This window comes from Malus sylvestris, chromosome 4 (genome assembly GCF_916048215.2).
Source record: "Malus sylvestris chromosome 4, drMalSylv7.2, whole genome shotgun sequence".
Lineage (NCBI taxonomy): Eukaryota > Viridiplantae > Streptophyta > Magnoliopsida > Rosales > Rosaceae > Malus > Malus sylvestris.
Genome location: NC_062263.1, coordinates 9944345 through 9965385, shown reverse-complemented (window position 1 = coordinate 9965385; position 21041 = coordinate 9944345). Strand labels below are relative to the sequence as shown.

At 36.9% G+C, this 21041-nt stretch overlaps 2 protein-coding genes and 2 long non-coding RNA genes across 4 annotated transcripts; 3 read left to right on the top strand and 1 right to left on the bottom strand.

Annotated features, from left to right (window-relative positions):
* Nucleotides 1–1555: 1555 nt before the first annotated feature.
* LOC126619210 (uncharacterized) lies at nt 1556–2928 on the top strand. Its single transcript, XR_007621995.1, has 2 exons — nt 1556–2077; nt 2206–2928. It is a non-coding gene; the product is annotated as an uncharacterized LOC126619210 (long non-coding RNA).
* A 5196-nt stretch (nt 2929–8124) lies between these two features.
* Nucleotides 8125–11958, bottom strand: LOC126618107 (uncharacterized). Its single transcript, XM_050286204.1, has 6 exons — nt 11935–11958; nt 10368–10633; nt 10142–10211; nt 8881–8949; nt 8505–8648; nt 8125–8430 (listed from the first exon to the last, which is right to left on the bottom strand). The coding sequence occupies exons 1-5, from the start codon at nt 11956–11958 to the stop codon at nt 8544–8546; spliced, it is 534 nt and encodes a 177-aa protein (XP_050142161.1). The 3' UTR covers nt 8125–8430; nt 8505–8543.
* Nucleotides 11959–15814: 3856 nt separating this feature from the next.
* On the top strand, nt 15815–17269 carry LOC126619211 (uncharacterized). Its single transcript, XR_007621996.1, has 2 exons — nt 15815–15910; nt 17078–17269. It is a non-coding gene; the product is annotated as an uncharacterized LOC126619211 (long non-coding RNA).
* Nucleotides 17270–18141: 872 nt separating this feature from the next.
* LOC126619209 (protein ALP1-like) lies at nt 18142–19934 on the top strand. Its single transcript, XM_050287509.1, has 4 exons — nt 18142–18366; nt 18461–18805; nt 19097–19246; nt 19553–19934. The coding sequence occupies exons 1-4, from the start codon at nt 18264–18266 to the stop codon at nt 19558–19560; spliced, it is 606 nt and encodes a 201-aa protein (XP_050143466.1). The 5' UTR covers nt 18142–18263; the 3' UTR covers nt 19561–19934.
* Nucleotides 19935–21041: the final 1107 nt, after the last annotated feature.

Genomic DNA, 21041 nt, shown 5'->3' with positions numbered 1-21041 from the left:
CATCGAATAGTCGAATTTTTCAGAGTTATGACAAGAGTTCAAGCTTCTCGGCATAATATTAAAGTTATGTTTTCATACCTTTCTTTTTTGGTCTAAAAGGGGAAGGGCCTTGGGGAAAAAGATAAAGTAATTATATTCTTAGTTCGATGAAACGTTTCATCACCAAAGCAACATTTGTAGCCATATCAGAACTAGGGATGGACAAAATACCCATGAGTTCATTTAAAGTTCACGGTTATGGTTATGGGTAACCGTTTAGATGAACAAACGGTTAAGTGTATAACCGTTTATCCGTAAAATTTAAATGGACAGTTTTGGGTATTACTTGCGATTATAACGGGTACCATCGGTTCTGATTCACCAAGTACTCTATTTCTATTGAAAAAAATTCTTTCGAGGGTTACTTTGCTTCAATAATATTCTCTTGGGCTTTTTTGGTTTTGCATGAGAGGAAGGAAACAGATAATTGTTCGAATAAAACACTCTGTATCTGTATAAAAGAATTGGTCTTTCAAAAACTTAGAGGAAATTTAAAACGCATTGAAAGGAGGATGATCAAATGAACTACCTGCAATTATAACCGGCATCCATATGGATTATAATGACAACTTTTTGTTTTTAGAAGTTTTACTTTGTAATCATATGGATTATAATTAAATACTTGTTTGGGTGTACCAGAAAAATATCGTTCGTAAACTATTATTTCAATTATTGGAATTGTATGAGTACTTAAATGATTAAAATAAGGAAATGCTGCTAAAATGTACCTATAACGGTGTTTAATTGTCAGAAAATGAAAATTATGACAAATTTTTCTTTTGTAATTTTCAAGTTGTTAAAAAAAAAAAAACATGTAGCTGAGTGAAAAAGGGGTAAATGGGTAAAAAAAAAAAAAGATAAATGGGTAAATGATTATGGTTAAATGGGTAAATGGTTATGGTTAAATGGGTACACGGTTATGGGTATGGTTAACCGTTTATAAACGATTATGGGTATGGGTATAACCGTTTATACAATTACCCAACAGATAAACGGTTATGCGGGTATAAACATAAACGGTTATGGGTAAATAACCACGGTTACCCGTCTGCCATAACCGTTTCTTATCCCTAATCAAAACTCGTTATGTAAGAAAGAGAGGAAAAGAGAGAGGATATTGTTGTTAGGCCATCTCCAACCGAAGGGTCCAGAGGGCCATAGGGCCGAAAATAGCCCTAAAATTGTCTCAAATCGAGGGCTAGGCTAGAGGGCTTGAGAATTTGGGAGGGCCCCACGAAATTTCAAAGGGCCAAAGGGTTGGCTATTTATTTTTTTTTAGTTTTCCTATTGTTGTTGGTTATAACTGATAGCATTAAAGAAGGATTTTTTTAATACTATCGGTTATAACCGACAGTAATAAGTATTCATAGGCAAATTTTTTTTTATTTACTATTAGTGTCGGTTATAACCGACACTAATAGTTTGAAATTTTTTTAATATAACGGCTAGCTGACTCAGCTAGCCGTGGGGTTTATTTTTTATTTTTTATTTTTAATTTAAACATTTCTTTTCTTCTATAAATATGATGAAGTTCTTTCAATTCTTCACTTCATTTGCAATATTTCCTTCTTCAATATTTTTCAATATTTCCTTCAATATATTTCTGAATATTTCCTTCAATATATTTTCCAATATTTCCTTCATCTATAATATTTGTTTCAATTTTTCAATAATTTCCTTCAATAATTTTTCAATAATTTCCTTCAATATTTCCTTTTTTTTTTTTTTTAAAATGACCTCATCTGCAATGAAAGGTACGGCTTGGACCTAAAAAGAAGATGAAGCTCTTTGCAAGGCTTATAGATGGGTCTCAGAAGATAGTGTGAGGGGGATTTCTCAAACAAGTGAAGGTGTTTGGACTCGTGTGTCCAAAAAATACTTAGAGTTCTACGAAGGCACCATTCCACCGAATACTCGAAACCATGAAAGTTGTTCTTCAAGATGGAAGAAACATCTTCATCCAAGTTTGAATAAATGACATCAAGCACTATTAGCAGCCGCAAGTAGACATGAAAGCGGCACCAATTACTATGACGAAGTTAGTGTTTTCACATTTTATTTTAAATGTTTAATTATATTACATTTAATTTTTGTAATTATATGTCATTATATTATATTTAATTTCATGAATTAATTTCCTAAAATTTTTGTAATTATATTTTCTAGGTACGTCAAGCGGAGGAATTGTATATGGAGGGCAGCTCCAAACCCTTTCAGTTTCACAATTGTTGGGAAATTTGTAAAGGGTTGATGTTATTTGAAGATCTACCTCAACATAGAGTCCTTTGGGAGCTGCATCCCCATTTGTAGATATGAATGAAGATGGATCTCCTACCATTCAACAAACAAGGGTAGAAAATCCGACTCCGTCCGAAAGTTCTTTACCTAGGGCTATGGGACGAAACAAGGCCCGAAGGTTGAGGGAAAAGGGCAAGGCAAATGATGATTACGCCGCTCAACATGAAGTGGCGGCCTCATTGCGATTATTGGCGGAGCAAAATTCCCTTGAGGCGGAAGAAAGGAAGTGTAGGCATGAAGAACGGGCCAAGCAAATACAAGAAGAGATGGATGATAAGAATATGGAAAGGAACACTTCATATTACATTCCAATGAGTAAGGCCTATTTTGATAGGAAAAAAAAAAAGAAATTATGAGCTGACGGTAGTTGTTTGTGACAGACTATACTCCTACGATGGTGGATGATGAAGATAATAATGATTATGGATATTAAATTTAAGTTGTTGTAGTTTTTAAATTTAATTTGTCATTTTTAAATTTTAGTTGTAGTTTTTAAATAGAAATTGTAGTTTTTAAATTTAAGTTATTGTTGTTTTTAAATTTAAGTTGTAGTTTTTAAATTTAAATAATAAATTATGTTTAGTCCTTTGACCCTCGGTTGGAGACGGTTTTTTGTGACAGGGCTAAAACGAGCCCTCTGGCCCTCGGTTGGAGACGGAGACAAATATGGCCCTGTACTGTTCATTAAAATATTAATATCTTGGAAAATCTTGGAGGGCCAGAGGGCTAAAACGAGCCCTTTGGCCAGCCCTCGGTTGGAGATGGCCTTAGCTAGTTGCTCCACCACCACATTTGTATCTCTTTCCCACACCTTCATTCATGTATTGATTAAGATGGTTGAGGGCTCTTTATTTTTCTCTCTTTTATTTTCAACAAGAGGTATTCTAAATTACTTTAATTTATGCGGGAGAAGATCAAATTTAGATGTAAAAAACGAGTACACTACCTTGACCATATGATCTAGATTATGTTGGGCTGATCAATTTAAAAGCTTAAAATTTGGGGCATGTGTTCATGAACATGTGATTGAAAATAAAAGCACATAGTATACTAGTTTATGCCTCTTGGAGAGTTGAGTTGCTCACCCAAAAATCACATGAATTGTTGGCATGACATCAATGTTGCTTTCAATAGACTCTTAATTATTAAGTCACCCCAGTCAATCACAGATCTGTATTTATGGTGAGTAGCAAACAACTCATGTGACCAAGTTATATACGTATGTTTATGGGGTGTGTAATATTCAATATTTTTAATATGAAAATTTCTTCAATACTATGTAGCATTGAATGATATGAGAATGAACGATTAAAATTAGAAATAGAAGATCTAAATCATCACGGGGTGGTCCAGTGATTGGAGACATATTCCACACGGCACGTAATGGGTTTGGTTCTTGGCCTGGTGAATTGCACGATAGTGGCCAGGGGGAGGCTGAAATGCTTCTTTGAGTCTTCATGGCCCCCAGAAGGGTGGATTGCCGTGACAAAGCCACTAGCTGTTTCCATTTTAGGAAAAAAAAATAGAGATAGAAGAGCTAAACAGCTAAGACACCTGTACCAATGAAGCCACACCTATGATACACAGCATTGAAGCCACACCCTCTTATTACGACCCATATCCAGGGAGGAGCTGGAAATGGACACATGACCTAATAACACAATCAAATACTTTTAACCACTTGAACTATAAACGGAGCATATCGGAAATCAAACACAAGCCCAAAGTGATATTATTGATTTTCTAAGTTTTATTTCTTTCAGCAACTTTTAGTCAGAGCAACTTTAAAGCTGTAAGCCCCGGACCACCTCCTCTCTCTTAAATAGGGATTGCTTTCACTAGTGAGAAAACAGTGCGAAGGCAGAGAGATTTGGATAGGTCATCTTTATTGACATGTACTGCAAAGAGGAAGAACATACACGGAGTAATGCTGTGTGATATTTTAGGCCGCAAGTTTAAAGTAATTTGGAGACATTGCACCATAACATAAAAAGGACATCTAGCTTTGGAAAGGACCGGCAAATTAATGGGTTTTACTATGCCACGGTTCAAAGCAATTTGGAAGCTGTACCATACCATAAAATTGACTTCTAGCTTTCATTTGAAAAGGATGGCAAGTAAATACTACATCTAAGCTATCTTATCAGTATTTGAATCAAGAAAACTCCGATCGTTTATTACGAGAGCACGAGCATATAATCTGAAAAATGATAAATTTTTTGCATAGGTTCGGACTAAATAAACACTGTCAGAACTTGCATTGCCTCCAGAGCGAATTGGAACAAGATTAACAAGAGGTTCAACTAGTGGCGAGAATACTGAGATTGTCCTTAAGGAGCTAGCTATAGCGGGATTGATGAAGCGGTTCAACTAGTGTAAATAACATTAAAAAGCTTCAAAAAAGTTCAGCTTTCTCCGTTTTGGATCATATCAGTTAAAGCAATCACAGGTAGAAGAGCGAATCATAAACGAAACAGAATGACAAATAAAATTCTATGCATAATATACGCAAAGATTGTATTATTATTCACTAATTCAGTTGCAAGAAACCGTGTGGCTATTGTACAACCAAGTTTCCAGTAAATTCACTTGGTTGACAAGCTCAAAAATCAGGAAAGCGATCTGATCAGGAGTACCTAGCTGCGGTGCTTGGGGTTGTAAGAGTGGATCGACACGGGAAGTACTTGGGGCTCCCTACTTTCGTCGATCAAAATAGAGGGGCATGTTTTAGTCATATCAAGGAAAGTCTATGGAAGAAACTGCAGGGATGGAAAGGTAAAACTATCACTGCAGCGACAAAGGAATTGCTAGTCAAAGTGGTGGCGCAATCGATCCCGCTTTATTCCATGAGCTGCAATCTATTGCCCTAGTATTTATGTGACGAACTGCACCAATTATTTTCTTCTTATTGGTGGAATGAGTCTAAGAACTCTAGGAAAATCCATTGGGTGGCTTGGGATAATCTGTGTTTGCTCAAAAAAGGGGGGGGGGGGGGAGCTCGGGTTTCGTAATTTATACGCTTTTAATCTTGCTCTTCTGGCCAAAAAAGGGTGGAGGATCATCCAGGAGCCTATTATTTCCCTCACTCCTCTTTCCTTGAGGCAGTGTTCGACCTAATGCTTCCTATGCGTGGCGTAGCATTTGTGCCACTAGAGAAGTTATTTTGGGGTGAGGCAACCTCTCCCTCTCCAAGTGTTGTTGTGAGACGCGCCATTGATTGGTGACAGGAATACCTTAGGATCAACTTCAGGCCACCTCTGCCCAAAGGCATGCTCCCATTCAGAAATGGTCTTGTCCTCCACCTGGAAGGCTCAAACTTAATGTGGATGGTGCCTGGTGCAAGGAAACTAATCTGGGCGGTGTAGGGTTGATATTCTGGGATTCAAATGGAACTTTTGTGGCTGCTACGAGTAGGAGATTTGGGGACATCTTCTCTCCTATTCACATTGAAGCACTTGCAATTAGAGAGGGTCTTTTGATGGCGATCGAAAGGGGTGTACAAAGCATTTCGTTGGAAAGTGATTCACTTCAGATCATTTCTGCTTTAAAGGAGTCTTCTTTGAATGTGTCTACTATCGAACCTATCATTGAAGACACCATATCCTTATTGCTCTTGGTCACTGAAGCTACCGCGTACAATGTTCGTCATCAAGCCAACTTTGTTGCCCATAGGCTTGCTCGTTTTGCCCTCTACGGAGGTGGTTGTACTTGGTTTGATGAAACCCCCTCAATGATTCGTGATTTAATTGAGGAGGATCTCTCCATCCCTTGCTAGCCTATTCTTAGCTTTTAATTAAATCATATTGTATTTTATCAAAAAAAAAAAAAAAGTATGTCATGCATGTCAAATTGCCTAACTTGGATTACACATTTGAAAGAAACCTGCATTACATGTGTTGTGTGGTTTAGAATTATTAGATTGCCAATATCGTAACATAACACGCTAAATTGTTTGACAACATAAACAATATTAATACACCAATAAAATTGTGGTAATGACATGTAAAGGGTCACAATCCTAGAGACTAACATGCACCACTAAATGGTCCCAATGAAATAATCATGCATGGCTATAATACACACATTGATTAGTCGAATCTTTCAGACTTATGACATGATTTCAATGTTCTTGGCATAACTTTAAAGTGATATATATGTTCATATCTTTCTTTTTAGTTCTAAAAGGGAGAAAGATACAGTACTTATATTCTTAGTATGGTGAAACATTTCATCACCAAAGCAACATGTATAGCCATCTTCCCAGTTGCTCCACCACCTCAGGTACAAGGCAGCCTTTTGTATCTCTTTCCCACATCTTGATTCATGTGCTGATTAAGATGGTTGAGGGCTCATCATTTTTCTCTCTATTTTATTTTCAACTAGAGATATTCTAAACTACTCTAATTTATGCAGGAAAAGATCGAATTTAGATGCAAAGTACTAGTACACTACCTTAACCAACTGACTTAAATTATGTTGGGCTGATCAATTTAAAGGCTTAAAATTTAGGGCATGTGATCATGCACATATGATTAAGTAATGCACGTAGTATATTAGTTATGCCACTTGGAGAGTTGAGTTGCTCACCCAGAAAGTCACATGAATTGTTGGCATGACATCAATGTTGCTTTCAATAGACTCTAATTATTAAGTCACCCCAGTCAATCACAGATCTGTAAATAGGGTGAGTAGCAAACAACTCATGTGGCCTAGTTATATACGTACGTATATGGGGTGTATAATATTCAATATTTTTAATATGAAAAATTCTCAATATTATGCAACATTGAAAAAAACGAGAATGAATGACTAAGACTAGAAATAGAAGATCTAAACCATCACAGAGTGGCCTAGTGGTTGGGAACGTATTTCACACGGCACGTCTTAGGTTCTATTCTTGGCCTGGTGAATCGCACGATGGTGGCCAGAAGGAGGCTGAAATGCTTATGCGAGTCTTCTCGGCCCACTAAAGAATGGACTGCCAATACTCTTACTTACTTGAACTCCAAGCGGAGCGTGTCGGAAATCAAACACAAGCCCAATGTGATACTATTGATTTTCCAAGTTTTATTTCTTTCAGCAACATTAAAGCTGTAAACCCCGGACCTTCTCCTCTCTTAAATAGGGATTGCTTTCACTAGTGAGAACACAGTGCGAAGCCAGAGAGATATGGATAGGTCATCTTTATTGACATGTACTGCAAAGAGGAAGAACATACACAGTAATGCTGTGTGATACTTTAGGCCACAAGTTTAAAGCAAGTTGGAGACATTGCGGCATCACATAAAAAGGACATGTAGCTTTCGAAAGGACCGGCAAGTTAATGGGTTTTACTATGCCACAATTCAAAGCAATTTGGAAGCTGTACCATACCATAAAATTGACTTCTAGCTTTCATTTGAAAAGGATGACAAATTAATAATACATCTAAGCTATCTTATCAGTATTTGAATCAAGAAAATTCCCATCGTTTATAATGAGAGAATTAGCATACAACCTGAAAAATGATAAAATTTTCGCATAGGTTTGGACTAAATAAACAGTGTCATAACTTGCATTACCTCCAGAGTGAATTTGAATAAGATTAGCAAGAGGTTCAACTAGTGATGAGAATACTGGCATTGTCTTTATGGAGCTAGCTACAGAGGGATTAGGAAGCGGTTCAACTAGTGTAAATAACATTAAAAAGCTTCAAAAATGTTCAGCTTTCTCAGTTTTGGATCATATCGGTCAAAGAAATCATAGGTAGACAAGCGAAGCATAAAGGAAACAGAACGAGGAATAAAATTCTACGCATAAAAAATGCAAAGAGTGTATTAATTCACTAATTCAGGTGCAAGCAACGCAATGGCTATTGTACAACGAAGTTTTCAGTAAATTCACTTGGTTGAAAAACTCACAAATCAGGAAAAGGATATAGATCATCAAACCAATTTGAAGAACTAAAGCTACCGTTCGAAACATGGGGGCACCTGACCGTCAGACTCCTTTCAACAATTTGAATGAAAGCTTCCAAATGACAATGACATCAAATCAATGCTTAAGTTTCTACCATCACTTAAGTGAAGCTTCGGTAATTCTGCTTCCAGATACCTGCACACACATAAAGATCAATACCTTCTTTCTTAACATGTCAACTTCACTGGTCTGACAAGGAGATATATTACCTTGTAGGAATGAGATTTGTGTTTCCATATATACAAATTTCAAAGATTCTTGGAGCGTTCGGATGATCTGTAAATACGATATGCAGCAATACACATTGTGGCATTGCCTATAACTGTCAGAGCTGCTTGAAGGGCCACCAATACCTACAACTCATTGAGGAGGAGGAACAAAGTCACTGTAGGTATTTTGCCTAAAAACTCAGTTCCTGTTGTAATTGAAGGGACAAATTCATAAGAATCTAGTGACTGGTTGTTGCAATTTACAATCATGATCAATAAATTGTTTTGTGTTTGAACCATTTCATTTTCCTGCCTCTTAAAATGTCCAATTTAAAAAGAGAAAAAAATAACATTGAAAAAAGGCCACCCTTCTTACCTCAAGAGACTCGGAGTTATAAAAGAAATGCCATGTGCATGCACATAGTGCTCCACCAAGCAGGGGAACCTACACCAATAAACTAAAAGTTAAACTGAGGCAGTAGACATTTGAATAGTTGTAAAACACCAAAGCAAGCTCTACATAAAGCTCCTCAACCAGCCAGCCCCCAACCCCCAGTTTCTTTCTTAAGGGATATATAGTAACTTGGAAATTAAACTTTTAACTTAAGACTAAATATGATATCAACACCATGTTGAAAGCCAAGTTCTAAAATATGAGACCCTAATCCGTTTGAATTGTAAAGTCGGTTAGTTAGACATGAGGCTGCCAACTTAAGTCGTAACTTGTGAGCTTGTTTGTTAGTGCCCTTATATTCTAACTTCCAAGTAACTTAACAAAATAAGAAGATATTTATTCAAGTTAGATGAGCATTAAGGAGATATTTTTTTTTTTTCCAGGAAAACAATGGTTAACACAGAAGTACCATGGTAACAGAAATCTACCATTCCGTAGTACAGTTTTTGACCTTATAGTCAACTCATGGATATGCCATCACGAAGATATATTGGAGACATTTACCCAGTATTGGTAACTACACAAGTGAAGCACAAAGGACAAATCAATAAAATTATCTGGAAAACTGGTGACCCATTAAGTTCAAATCTTGCTTGCTGGCTCATGATAATACCAATACATGTGCTATGCTCTGAAAAAGTGGAAGCCCTGTGCTTTTGCTTATCTCCTCAGTAGAGTGTGTTGTGTAAAGACGAGGAAGAGTCAGCTGAGCATATGTGTTTACGTTGGTTCTTCACTAGTAAATTTTTGAGTAGATTGTTCCTAACGTTGGGTATAAACTGTTACTTCTTGCTGAGTTTGTGGAGATTTGGGAAAACAAGATGGTTTTCTGCAATTCGGGCCTCTATTCGGATTGTGGGGATGGAGTGGAATGGTAGGATATTCGACAATAGGCAGAGATATTCATCTCCCCACTTTTACTAAATCTCCCCGCTTATGTTTGAAAAAGATTAGTTATTTGATGCGACTAGTATGATTTTCAGCCGAAAAACTAGTGGAAACAAAGGGAACAATCTCTTAAAGTAGGTTAATGGAGTATTAGGTTCCACATTATTCATGATAACTAAGTTTAACAGACAAAATCTGCTCTCTGGTTTAATCAATTCGACCGTTGATCACGAAACCAACCAATTTCGAACCGAAATTCATCGCGAGAATTTGAAAGACTGCACTCAAAACTCACCATCCCCACGACAGCCCTTTCCAAGATTCGAACCCGGACTTCTCCCCGTAATGCCACACCAACGTCATTGCTGTTATCCTTGCAACCAAACAAACCAAATTCAAATTACCAAAGCAACAAACCACTAGTGTGAAATATCCAACCAAAATTAACAACAAAATGCAAATATTAAAACAAATTCACAAAACCCCATTTGCAAAAGTAGAACATGATGACTCTCTCTCACCGTTCGACGACGCTGGACACGTGAATGGCCCAGGTGGGCAACGAGAGGGCATTGGAGGGTTCATTCAAGGGCAGCAGCTCAGAAGCTGAGGCGGCTTGGACAAGGGTCAGGGTCAGGGTCAGACCCGCCCCGAGTAGACCCACCAAGTTTTTTCGGGTAATGGAGGGAATTTGGTGGTTGGGTTGGAGGTTTCGGGCGTGGAGGGAAAAGGGGCTTGTGAGGGGAAGTGGGGTTTGGGAAGTAGAGTAAGGGCTTGTTTGGTATTGCTGTCATTTGAAAAAAAATTGCTGTGAGAATAGAATAAGCGGCTCTGAAATAAATCAGTAGAGTGTTTAGTAAACTTTTTTGTAAAAGTGCTTTTGAAAAAAAAAGCAGTCTGATAGTTGGTCTTTTCATTAAAGAAGCACTGTAGCTCCGTGTGCTTTGAAAAAAAACCAGTTTTCCAAAGCTGCAAATAGCAGCTTCAGCTTTTTCTCACAGCAACTTCCAAAATAAGCCATTTTTTTTTCAGTTTACCAAACACCTAAAACCCTCACAACTTTTTTTCATGGGTGCTTTTTTTTTAAGCACCTCACTCCCAAACCACCCCTAAGGAGCGTGACTGAAAAGAATGCGACTATCGTAGGATTAATGGAAACTAATGAAAGAACCTTACGCCATCTCCAACCGAAGGGTTCAGAAAATTAGATAGTCGAAAATAGTCTTCAGATCGTTTCCAACCGAAGGCTAGACCAAAGGTCTTGTGGGCCCCACCAGGTCAAAACTAGACAATCAGGCCAGCGGACTGGCCATCTCCAGCCAGCCCGATCATGCCAACCCACTTTTTTTTTTTTCGTTCTTTTCCATTTGCCTAGCCCATATTTTTTTGTTCCTTTCCATTTGCCTAGCCCACATTAGGGTTTAGGATTTAGGATTTTTTTTTTGTCCCAGCCCACTTTTTTTTGGACTTTTTTTTTCTAATTTTTTTTCCTATACAATTTCTCACATATTTTTCATTATTTCATACTATCTTATCTTATTTTATTTCAATTCTTCATATTCCATACTATAACCCTTTAGCCCTCGGTTGGAGATGGTAAGAAATGTAACCTTGCACTGTTAATTAAAATATTAATTTCTTGGAGGGTCAGAAGGCTAAAACGAGCCATCTGACCCTCATTCAGTTGGAGATGGCCTTAAAAATTTAGTGTTTAATCACCAGAACAGAAACTTGTTATAATATTCAAATTGAGCACAAAGAGCAGATGATAAGTATGGGCTCCAAGGAGACAAGGCATGCAACATGTTCATGTGGCCATTATCAAAACAAAAGCAAAATGAGACAAAGCAAAAAAAAAAAAAAAAAAGACAAATAATTCAGTCCACATTTCAGAAATAGTGCCGATAATTCAGTAGTTCAAAAACAGTGGAAGCAAAGTAACAAATCAAGAAAAAGTTGACAAGCACCTAAAAAGACGTCTATACCATTCATTTTGAAAGGATTTTTTGTCCAAAGTATTTCCATTCATGTATATAAGGGAGGCTTTCCCTCATTGTACACACACCTCAACACCTACACACACCACACCTTAATATGCAAACACACAAGCATAGAGCATCTAAAGCCTTTTTAGCATCCTTTGCTTACTTCTTTGTAAACACTTCTCTTTGTAAACATTTTACATATTTCAGTAAAAGTTCAAGTGTACATATTCAAGCAATCTCCAGGTCTTAAGTAAGTGTTCTTTCTTTCTTTAGTGTGTTTGTTTAATTAGACTTCTAGTCCAAAATAGGAAAACATTATTGTAGTTATATTATTAACTTGCTAAACTGACCTTCATACTTTGTTTGAGCACTATGTTGTAGTTAAATGTTTGCCATACAAATAACTGGACATTAACCAGGGTACCTCTGAGTTCAGCCTCTAAGGCTTTATACCTGCATTATGAGTAGCCGTCATGCTGAAGCATGTTGAGTTTTATGTGCAAGGTTTTAGTCTAGTTGTTATAATAGTCGTCCGACTATTTAACTGTGTCTTTGTTTCGAATTTGGTATCAAAGCCAAATTTAACATTTTAATAGTATAATTATAATAGTAAAATACCTTGAGTACGAAAGTCATTAACGACTAATATCACACACTTGTTTAATTTTGTATGAATTAATACTAGATATTATTGTCCTTGTAGACCCTGTCAACCACAACTGCGAGGTATCTTTTGTCCTAGACACCCAACTATAACTAGCATAAAGAGAAGATTAGCATATATTTCCAATAGAACTAATAAAAAATATATCAAAGCTTTGACACAAATTAGTAAGTTAGATAAAAATCCAATAAGTGTAACAGATTTTTCAACACTAGTAGCTAGTAGTAATATTATCATTAGACAAAATAATTTAATTATCAATTAGTGTTAAATTTAGATGAAAAGTTAGATTAAGATGAAGAACAAATAGCATAAATAAATCAAGTTTTACATAACACATCTTCATCACTTCCACCAAATTAGAAAATTTTAACTTTAAGTACAAATAATCATATTAGAAGACCTAAGATAAATCATTTGATAATAGAAATGAAACTCTTTAGAAGAAAAAGAAAAGAAATAGTTAGAGCTGAAGATATTTATTCAAATGAAGAAGAAGCACAATAGTGTATTAGAAGAGGATTTGAGAGAACACAGAAAAATAAATATAATTTGTATCAACTAGGTTTATTTGAAAATAGAAGTAAAAATAGCATCGGTCAACATGAAGTTAGCTGTATTGATAAATAAGTTACACTTAACTTACTTGCAAAGAAACAATTACTCACTTGAGAAAATCACATTTTAATCAGATTCAATGTACCTATTAATTGTAATATCACGATTAATCAGAGTACATGTAGGCATTAGTGTACATATATAATGATAGATGGAATAATCACCAACAAAATGCAATAACAACAGATGAAGCAGACTTAAGTTCAAATTTAGCAGTTATAAGTTGCATTCTTAATTATGTTATGACAATTAATGAATTTAGTAAATTTATTAAAGTAAGCATAAGAACAAAAAAATTATAATATGAAAAGAGAATATAAAAATTTATATGTTAGTTTAATGTATATACGAAAAATGTCTGATAAATATAATGATAAGTTTAATTTAGAATTTCAAAATTTTGTTCAAACATTTGGTAGTAAGCATGTAAATGTGTTAGAAGCTAAACTCGTAGATAATAGCTTTTTAGAATGAACTCAGTGAACGTTACCTAATTTACAAGTAGTAAGAAATAGACAACCAGATAGTGTACAAATATATGACACTAGTATAGGAAAAGCAACATTTAAATGTAGTAATTACAAGCAATTTGAAAATATAGAAGATGATGAGAACGAAATTGAAAATGAGAGTATTTATATGACTATTTGATAATTTAGATATTATTTTAGTTGAGCAAAATTTTGATCAAGTTGTAGACAAGTTTATAGAAAATATTGATAATTGAGATGAAGAACAATATTTAGAAAAATACAAGACATATGATTTAGGACTACATAGAATTTTAGATGGAGAGATGAAAAAAAAATAACTTTAGAAATAGCAGTAGAACATATTTTAGAAACAAAAGAATACAATAATTTACTAGAAATAAAAATTGAATGTAATTTAACTATTGTTCTAAAAGCAACTAACGTCATCTAGGCCCTGCCTAGGTGCTAGGTGGCTGGACACCATCCCGATTAATGCCCATGTGTTTGAAATTAAGAAAAGGTGCCTAGACCTACTGAAGCGTCCGCCTAGACCACCTAGGCATCTGCTTAGCCCATCCAGACCCGCCTAGGCACCTGTCATGGTCGCGACTCACTTAGGAAGAAAATATATAACTTTCATTTTGCATTTATTTTTTTTCAATAATTTGCTGCATATTTAAATGAACATACATTACTTCCTTGTTCCTTATGTTTTCATTATGTTCTAATACTTCATAATATATATTTCATTCTATTTTTTAGTTTATAATGAAATTATATATATTTTGGGCACGTTTGTTTGACAGGATTAGCAAGGCTTGGACTGGACTAGACTATAGTCCTGTGTTTGGTGTGCAACCGGATTAGCTTTAAGGGCACGTTTGTTTGATAGGATTAGCAAGGCTTGGACTGGACTAGACTATAGTCCTGTGTTTGGTGTGCATCCGGATTAGCTTTAATGAGCTTAACCCGGACTCGCGTGGACTAACGACCTCCTTAGCCGTTCTTCGCGAGGAACCCCAAAATTGGGCGGACTCGTAAGCCAGAGCAAACCGAGAGAGATCTTCCCTTCGTCCTCATCGCTGCCTTCCCTTCGTCCTTCGTCCTCATCGTTGCCTTCCCTTCGTCCTCATCTCAGCGTCCCGTCGAAGCCGGTGCGGAAGACGAGTTCCGTGGCCAAAGGGGTCACAAGTACCGCTCCGTCGTCGACAACGATCGGGCCGTGCTCGAGATGTCGCCCATGGATCCTTCCTCCTCCTCTTCTTCGTCGTCTTTTCTCCCGGTTCACCAGGCTTCCCTCAAGTATGTGTGTTTTCTGTATCTGAGACTTAGGGATTTGAATGGTGGTTTAAGAATGAATTTTGATGCGTTATGCTTTTGGTTTAATGGGTTAATTGTCGAAAATGAGTTAAACCCACAAGTTCACTTGATGATTTAAGCTTTGTGTATGGTGAATTATTTTCTGAAATCGAACATGGGTTAAACCCAGAAGTGCAAGTTGATGCTTTAAGCTTTGTGTATTGTTAATTCTTTGTCGGAAGTCGAAAATGAGTTAAACCCACAAGTGCAATTGATGCTTTAAGCTTTGTGTATTGTTAATTCTTGTTGGAATTCGAAAATGAGCTAAACCCACAAGTGTAATTTGATGCTTCAAGCTGCTTTGTGTATGACGAATTCTTGTTGGAAATCGAAAATGAGTTAAACCTACAAGTGACCTTGCCAGAATGTTGTTTCTTAAGTGAACTGAACTATTGAATTCAAAAAATGGGAAATCATAAGATGCTTGGATTCTGAATCCTAATATAAAGCTCTGCCCAAATAGGAGAGTGCTAATCTTGTTACAGCACAAATTTGGGTTAGACTGATGAAACTGTTGGGGGTGGTTTAGGTTTAACTTAGAAAATCTTGTTCCTTACAGCACAAGTTTAGGTTTAACAGTTCTTTTTTTATTATCCTGCTTCTTAGTCCGAGGCTGCACCAAACGCTTCACTAAGTTAGTCCAGCTTAGTCCAGTCTAAGCCAGTCCAGCTTAGTCTCTGCAGCTAGTCCAGTCCGAGACAGTCCGGCGCAACAAACGCACCCTAATGGGGTGGGACTCGCTCGGATTACACGCCTCCTTACGAGTTCTTAACGAAGAACCCCAATTTTGGGCGGACTCGTAAGCTCGGAGAGAAAACCGCGAGGATCCTCAACGTCCTGCTCGTCCTCATCTCTGCGAGGATCCCCAACGTCCCTCGTCGTCGACCTTGCCCTGCTTCCTCGTCGTCGTCCTCCTCACCCTCATCTCTGCGTCTTCTCGCCCTCATCTGGTCGGAGACAGTCTGGTAAGCTTCAAATCTTCGATTGATTTCGTCGAATTGAGATTAGAATTTGGGGTTTTCATATTTTTAGTTCAAATTGAGATTAGAATTTGGGGTTTTCGTATTTCAACTTTTCTGGTAAACTTCAAAATCAATTTTTAGGTCAAATTGAGATTAGAATCTGTGTGTGTAATCTCTGTGTGTGTCTGTGTGTGTGTGCGTGTGTGTGTGTACTATGTGTGTGTGTACTCTGGTTTGTCTGTGTGTGTGTGTATACTCTGTGTGTGCGTGTAATCTCTGTTTGTGTATACTCTGTGTGTGTGTGTGTGTGTGTAATGTGTGTGTGTGTAAGTGTAATATGTGTGTGTATACTGTGTGTGTGCGTGTGTGTATGTATGCAGTATGTGTGTGTGTGTATGTATGCAGTGTGTGTGTGTGTGTGTATGTATGCAGTGTGTGTGTGTGTGTATGTATGTATGTATGCAGGGTGTGTGTGAGTGTATGTCCGTGTGTGAGAGTGTGTATGTCTGTGTGAGTATGTGTGTGAGTGTGTATGCAGTGTGTGTGTGTGTGTGTATGTATGCAGGGTGTGTGTGTATGTATGCAGGGTGTGTGTGAGTGTATGTCAGTGTGTGAGAGTGTGTATGTCCGTGTGAGTGCAGTGTGTGCAGCTGACCAGTGTGTGTGTGTGTGTATGTATGCCGTGTGTGTGTGTGTATGTATGCAGTGTGTGTGTGTGTGTGTGTGTATGTATGCAGTGTGTGTGTGTGTGTGTGTATGTATGCAGTGTGTGTGTGTGTGTATGTATGCAGTGTGTGTGTGTGTATGTATGCAGTGTGTGTGTGTGTGTGTGTGTGTGTATGTATGCAGTGTGAGTGTGTGTGTGTGTATGTATGTATGCAGTGTGTGTGTGTGTGTGTGTGTATGTATGTATGCAGTGTGTGTGTGTATGTGTGTGTATGTATGTATGTATGCAGGGTGTGTGTGAGTGTATGTCCGTGTGTGAGAGTGTGTATGTCCGTGTGTGTGTGTTAGTGTGAGTGTGAGTGTGAGTATGTATGTGTATTTTGCACATTTGTCCATGAGTGTGTGTGTGTGTACTTGGTTTATAACCATGATATTACAATGTGAATGTTTTGTATTGTGTGGGGTTGATGCTGAATTGCAATTTTTTGTGGTTGTTGGTTGCAGAGAAGAGGAGCATAAACGGAAGGCTAAGGCTAAGGCTACTGCATTACAGATGTCCTTTAATTTCCCTCTTCACATGCAATGCCTAGCAATGATAGCAATCCTCATACTAGTGTTCTTAGACACATGTTTATAGATGTATAAGAGTAGAACATTTTGAATATGATGCCTCGGGTTAATGATAACTTTTTTTTTTCAACGCCACCTGTATATTTGTTGCCTCGGGTTAATGATAACTTTTTTTTTTCAACGCCACCTGTATATTTGTTGCCTCGGGTTAATGATAACTTTTTTTTTTCCAACACCACCCGTATATTTGATGCCTTGGATTGTGACTTCGCTAGTTACTTTGATCTAATTCATTTCGTATCATAATCACTTCATTTCCATCACCCTTAATAACAGTAAATATTACATATATAATGTCCTTAATTTGTTTTTTGTTTGGATAGATATGGATCGAAGGAAGCTTTTATTGATCTTATTGTTAGAGATGTCTTATTTGGAGACAATTTGCATTTGTACGATTCTTGTGTTGATGATGCTACGTGGCAAACAGAGACATGTTGAACGACCCACATTGACTAACCGTTCACTTATTAGACAAGAGATTAGTTTGTGTTATCTGAATGGTATAATAGGGAATACTGATACTGAATGTGTCAACGAATTGAGAATGGATAGAAGGACTTTTGGCATATTATGTGACTTACTTCGTCAAGATGGAAGGGTAAAAACTGATGGTTTGGTGTCTGTAGAGGAGCAGGTGTGTATGACTTTACAAATATTAGCACATCATACTAAGAATCGTAGTGTTGGCGGTAGATTTTATAGGTCGGGAGAGACTATAAATAGGTATTTCAATAGCGTATTGCAAGAAATTTTGCGATTATAAGGTATCCTACTAAAAGTCCCTCAGCCTGTGCCTATTGATTATACAGATCCTAGGTGGCAATGTTTTAAGGTATGATGAGAATTTTTTTTCATTTTCCCTAAGCTTTAACTCTTCATTCCCTTTGTATAAATTAACAAAAACTTTTTTTTTTTTTTTTTTTTTTTTTTTAAGAATTGCTTGGGAGCATTGGATGGAACACACATTGATGTGCATGTACCTGAAATTGACAAACCAAGATACCGAACAAGAAAGGGTCGAGTCGCAACTAATGTGTTAGGTGTGTGTTCAGGAGATATGCAGTTCATATATGTGTTTTCGGGGTGGGAGGGTTCCGCATCAGACTCTAGAGTGCTACATGATGCAATTACTAGGCCTAATGGTTTTAAGGTACCAGCGGGTAAGACTATTACTTAGTCTCAACTTTGTAAGTTAGGTCTAGTTCTGTTTGTCAACTACAAAACACTAATAAGGTCTGTTTTTTTTTTCATTAGGTTATTATTACCTTGTAGATGGTGGTTATACAAATGGTGAAGGATTCCTTGCACCCTATAGAGGAATACCTTATCATTTATCCGAATGGGAGGGACGAACACCTTCTAATAAGGAAGAATATTTTAACATGAAGCATTCTAAGGCAAGGAATGTAATTGAACGCTGTTTTGGCTTGCTAAAAGGAAGGTGGTCGATACTAAGGAGTCCATCTTTCTATCCGATAAGGACACAAGGTCGAATAATTACCGCTTGTTGCCTACTACACAATCTTATTAGGCAAGAGATGTCTGTAGATCCAATGGAGAATTTGCCAATAATAGAAGATGGACAAAATACAGAAGAAGGTGAATATGTTGGTAGTGTTCAAACATCTGACCAGTGGACTGCAAAGAGGAATGATATGGCTCAAGAAATGTATAACGAGTGGAGAGCAATTAGGAACCAGCAACCGAACTAGCTATATGAGTTAATGATAACATTTTATTTTAGTATTCCTTTTTATCATGCATTTGTTAGATATTAGCACAATGATTGGATGGTATGCAAATTAATTGGATATTATGCAAGTTGATTGGATATTATGCAAATTGATTATTTGTATTGTATTTTCCTTCATTAAAATATTTTTTGTTTAGGTATGGATAACGAAAATATTTTGAATGCTACTCAAGAGCCAAAAGGAAGAAGGCGTAAATGGGAAGCATTTGAGGAAGAAGTATTACTAGGAGTTCTTGAGGATTTTGTTGCTCGGAAGCAACGGTGTGACACCGGTGCTTTCAAACAAGGTACTTTGGTTGAAATAGCAAAAGCTGTCAATGTTTTATGTCCTCATTCAAATATAAAGGCAAATCCACATATTGAGTCCAAGTTGAAGAAATGGAAAAAAACATATAGTATGGTCGTTGACATGATAAACACAAGTGGATTTGCATGGAATGATGTCAAAAAGTGCGTTGAAGTTGACAGTGATGACTTATGGCAAACTTATGTGCAGGTTCATATCCTATTTTATTTATACATTAGTTATATTATTGCTGCTATATTTGTTACGCATGCTAAATTTTAGTTTTGCTATGTTGATATAATCTTAGAGAAATAAAGAAGCCGATGGATGGAGAAGCAAACCTTTTCCACTGTTTGATAGATTTGCATATATATTTGGAAAAGATCGGGCTACGGGTAATGTAGCCGAAACCCCTGCTCAAATGGTGGAGGAACAAAGTCATGATCATGTTGGTGAAAGTGATATTGGAGGTGAAAATTTTGTTTCTTCAATGAACCAACAAAGCCAACAAAGCACCCCATCTGAAAATAGCCAAAGAAAGAGGAAAAAAGCTGTGGGAAGTTCAAGTGATGGAACCGAGGCAATTATCAGTGGACTGAAAGATTTTTATGTTGAAAGTGGGAAGAGGATGCAAATGGTAACTGAAGCTTTAGTTCAAGGTACTGCAGATCATACTAACATAGCCAATGAACTTGAAGCAATGGGTCTCTCTCCTATGGATCAAATTGATGCATTGTCTCTTATTTTGGATAAACCAAAAAATGTGGGAGTGTTCAGGGCAATCAAACCGGAACTCAAGAAAGTGTTCGTCCAAAGGCTTTTAAGCGACAACGCAAGCGGATGAGGATTTTGGCTAATGTTAACATGGATGTATTTTATTAATGTTAACATGGATGTATTTTATTAATCATACAATCTTATGTTATGGCTTATAACTTAGCTTTGCACTAGTATTTTGGCTTATGTTAACTAGCCATTTTGTAAATTATGGAGATCTATTTTGGCTAATGTTAACTAATGTTAACTAGGATTTTCTAAATTATGGAGATCTTTTTATGTACTTGTATTTGTTGAAGTTGCATGTATTGGGCACTATTATTTTTCTTCTGTTGGGTGATAGAGTTTAAACCAAGCTACCTTTGCAAATTAAACCCAATTCTATTAGCAGGTAATAGAAACAAAACAATTGTCAATTTTTTTTAAGATTCATAATATACATGGCAAAAATATGCTCCAATTAACCCATATCATGAGATTTGTAGCATTACTCTATTACACAATGGCAAAAATTTGGAGTCCTAGTCTAAGCAAACACAAATCTGGTGAACAGTACTGTTTTTCTTATCCTGCTTCTTAGTCCGACATTACACCAAACGCTTCACTAAGTTAGTCCAGCTTAGTCCAGTCTAAGCCAGTCCAGCTTAGTCCCGGCAGCTAGTCCAGTCCGAGACAGTCCGGCGCAACAAACGCACCCTTTAAGTATAACCAGACACTTATTTACACGAAATATAATAAATTTACTTAAATTTGCCTAGTCTGCCTAGGCCTCGCCTAGCCGCCTAGGAGCTAGGCCCTTGTCCACCGCCCGATTAGTGTCGTTTTGAACATTGAATTCAGCAGAAGAAAGTAGTACATCAGGAATAGAAAATATTCCAGGATACACAGTTAGAACTTATCAACAATTTTTAAGACAAACAAATGAACAATATAATGAACAAGCATGAGTATATTATATGGATGAAAAAATGATGAGACCCCTAGAAAAAATAGGATACCATACTTAAAAGGATTAGAAC

Excerpts from the sequence above, each read along its gene's own strand:
- LOC126619209 (XM_050287509.1), top strand. The coding sequence starts at position 18,264 with ATGCAGTTCATATATGTGTTTTCGGGGTGGGAGGGTTCCGCATCAGAC. Across the intron at positions 18,367-18,460 it reads TGGTTTTAAGGTACCAGCGG|GTTATTATTACCTTGTAGAT; the intron begins GTAAGACTATTA and ends TTTTTTCATTAG. Across the intron at positions 18,806-19,096 it reads TGGACAAAATACAGAAGAAG|GTATGGATAACGAAAATATT; the intron begins GTGAATATGTTG and ends TTTTTTGTTTAG.
- LOC126618107 (XM_050286204.1), bottom strand. The coding sequence starts at position 11,958 with ATGCTTGTGTGTTTGCATATTAAG. Across the intron at positions 10,634-11,934 it reads TTGTGTGTTTGCATATTAAG|CAATACCAAACAAGCCCTTA; the intron begins GTGTGGTGTGTG and ends TTCAAATGACAG. Across the intron at positions 8,649-8,880 it reads ATAACTCCGAGTCTCTTGAG|GTATTGGTGGCCCTTCAAGC; the intron begins GTAAGAAGGGTG and ends AATGAGTTGTAG.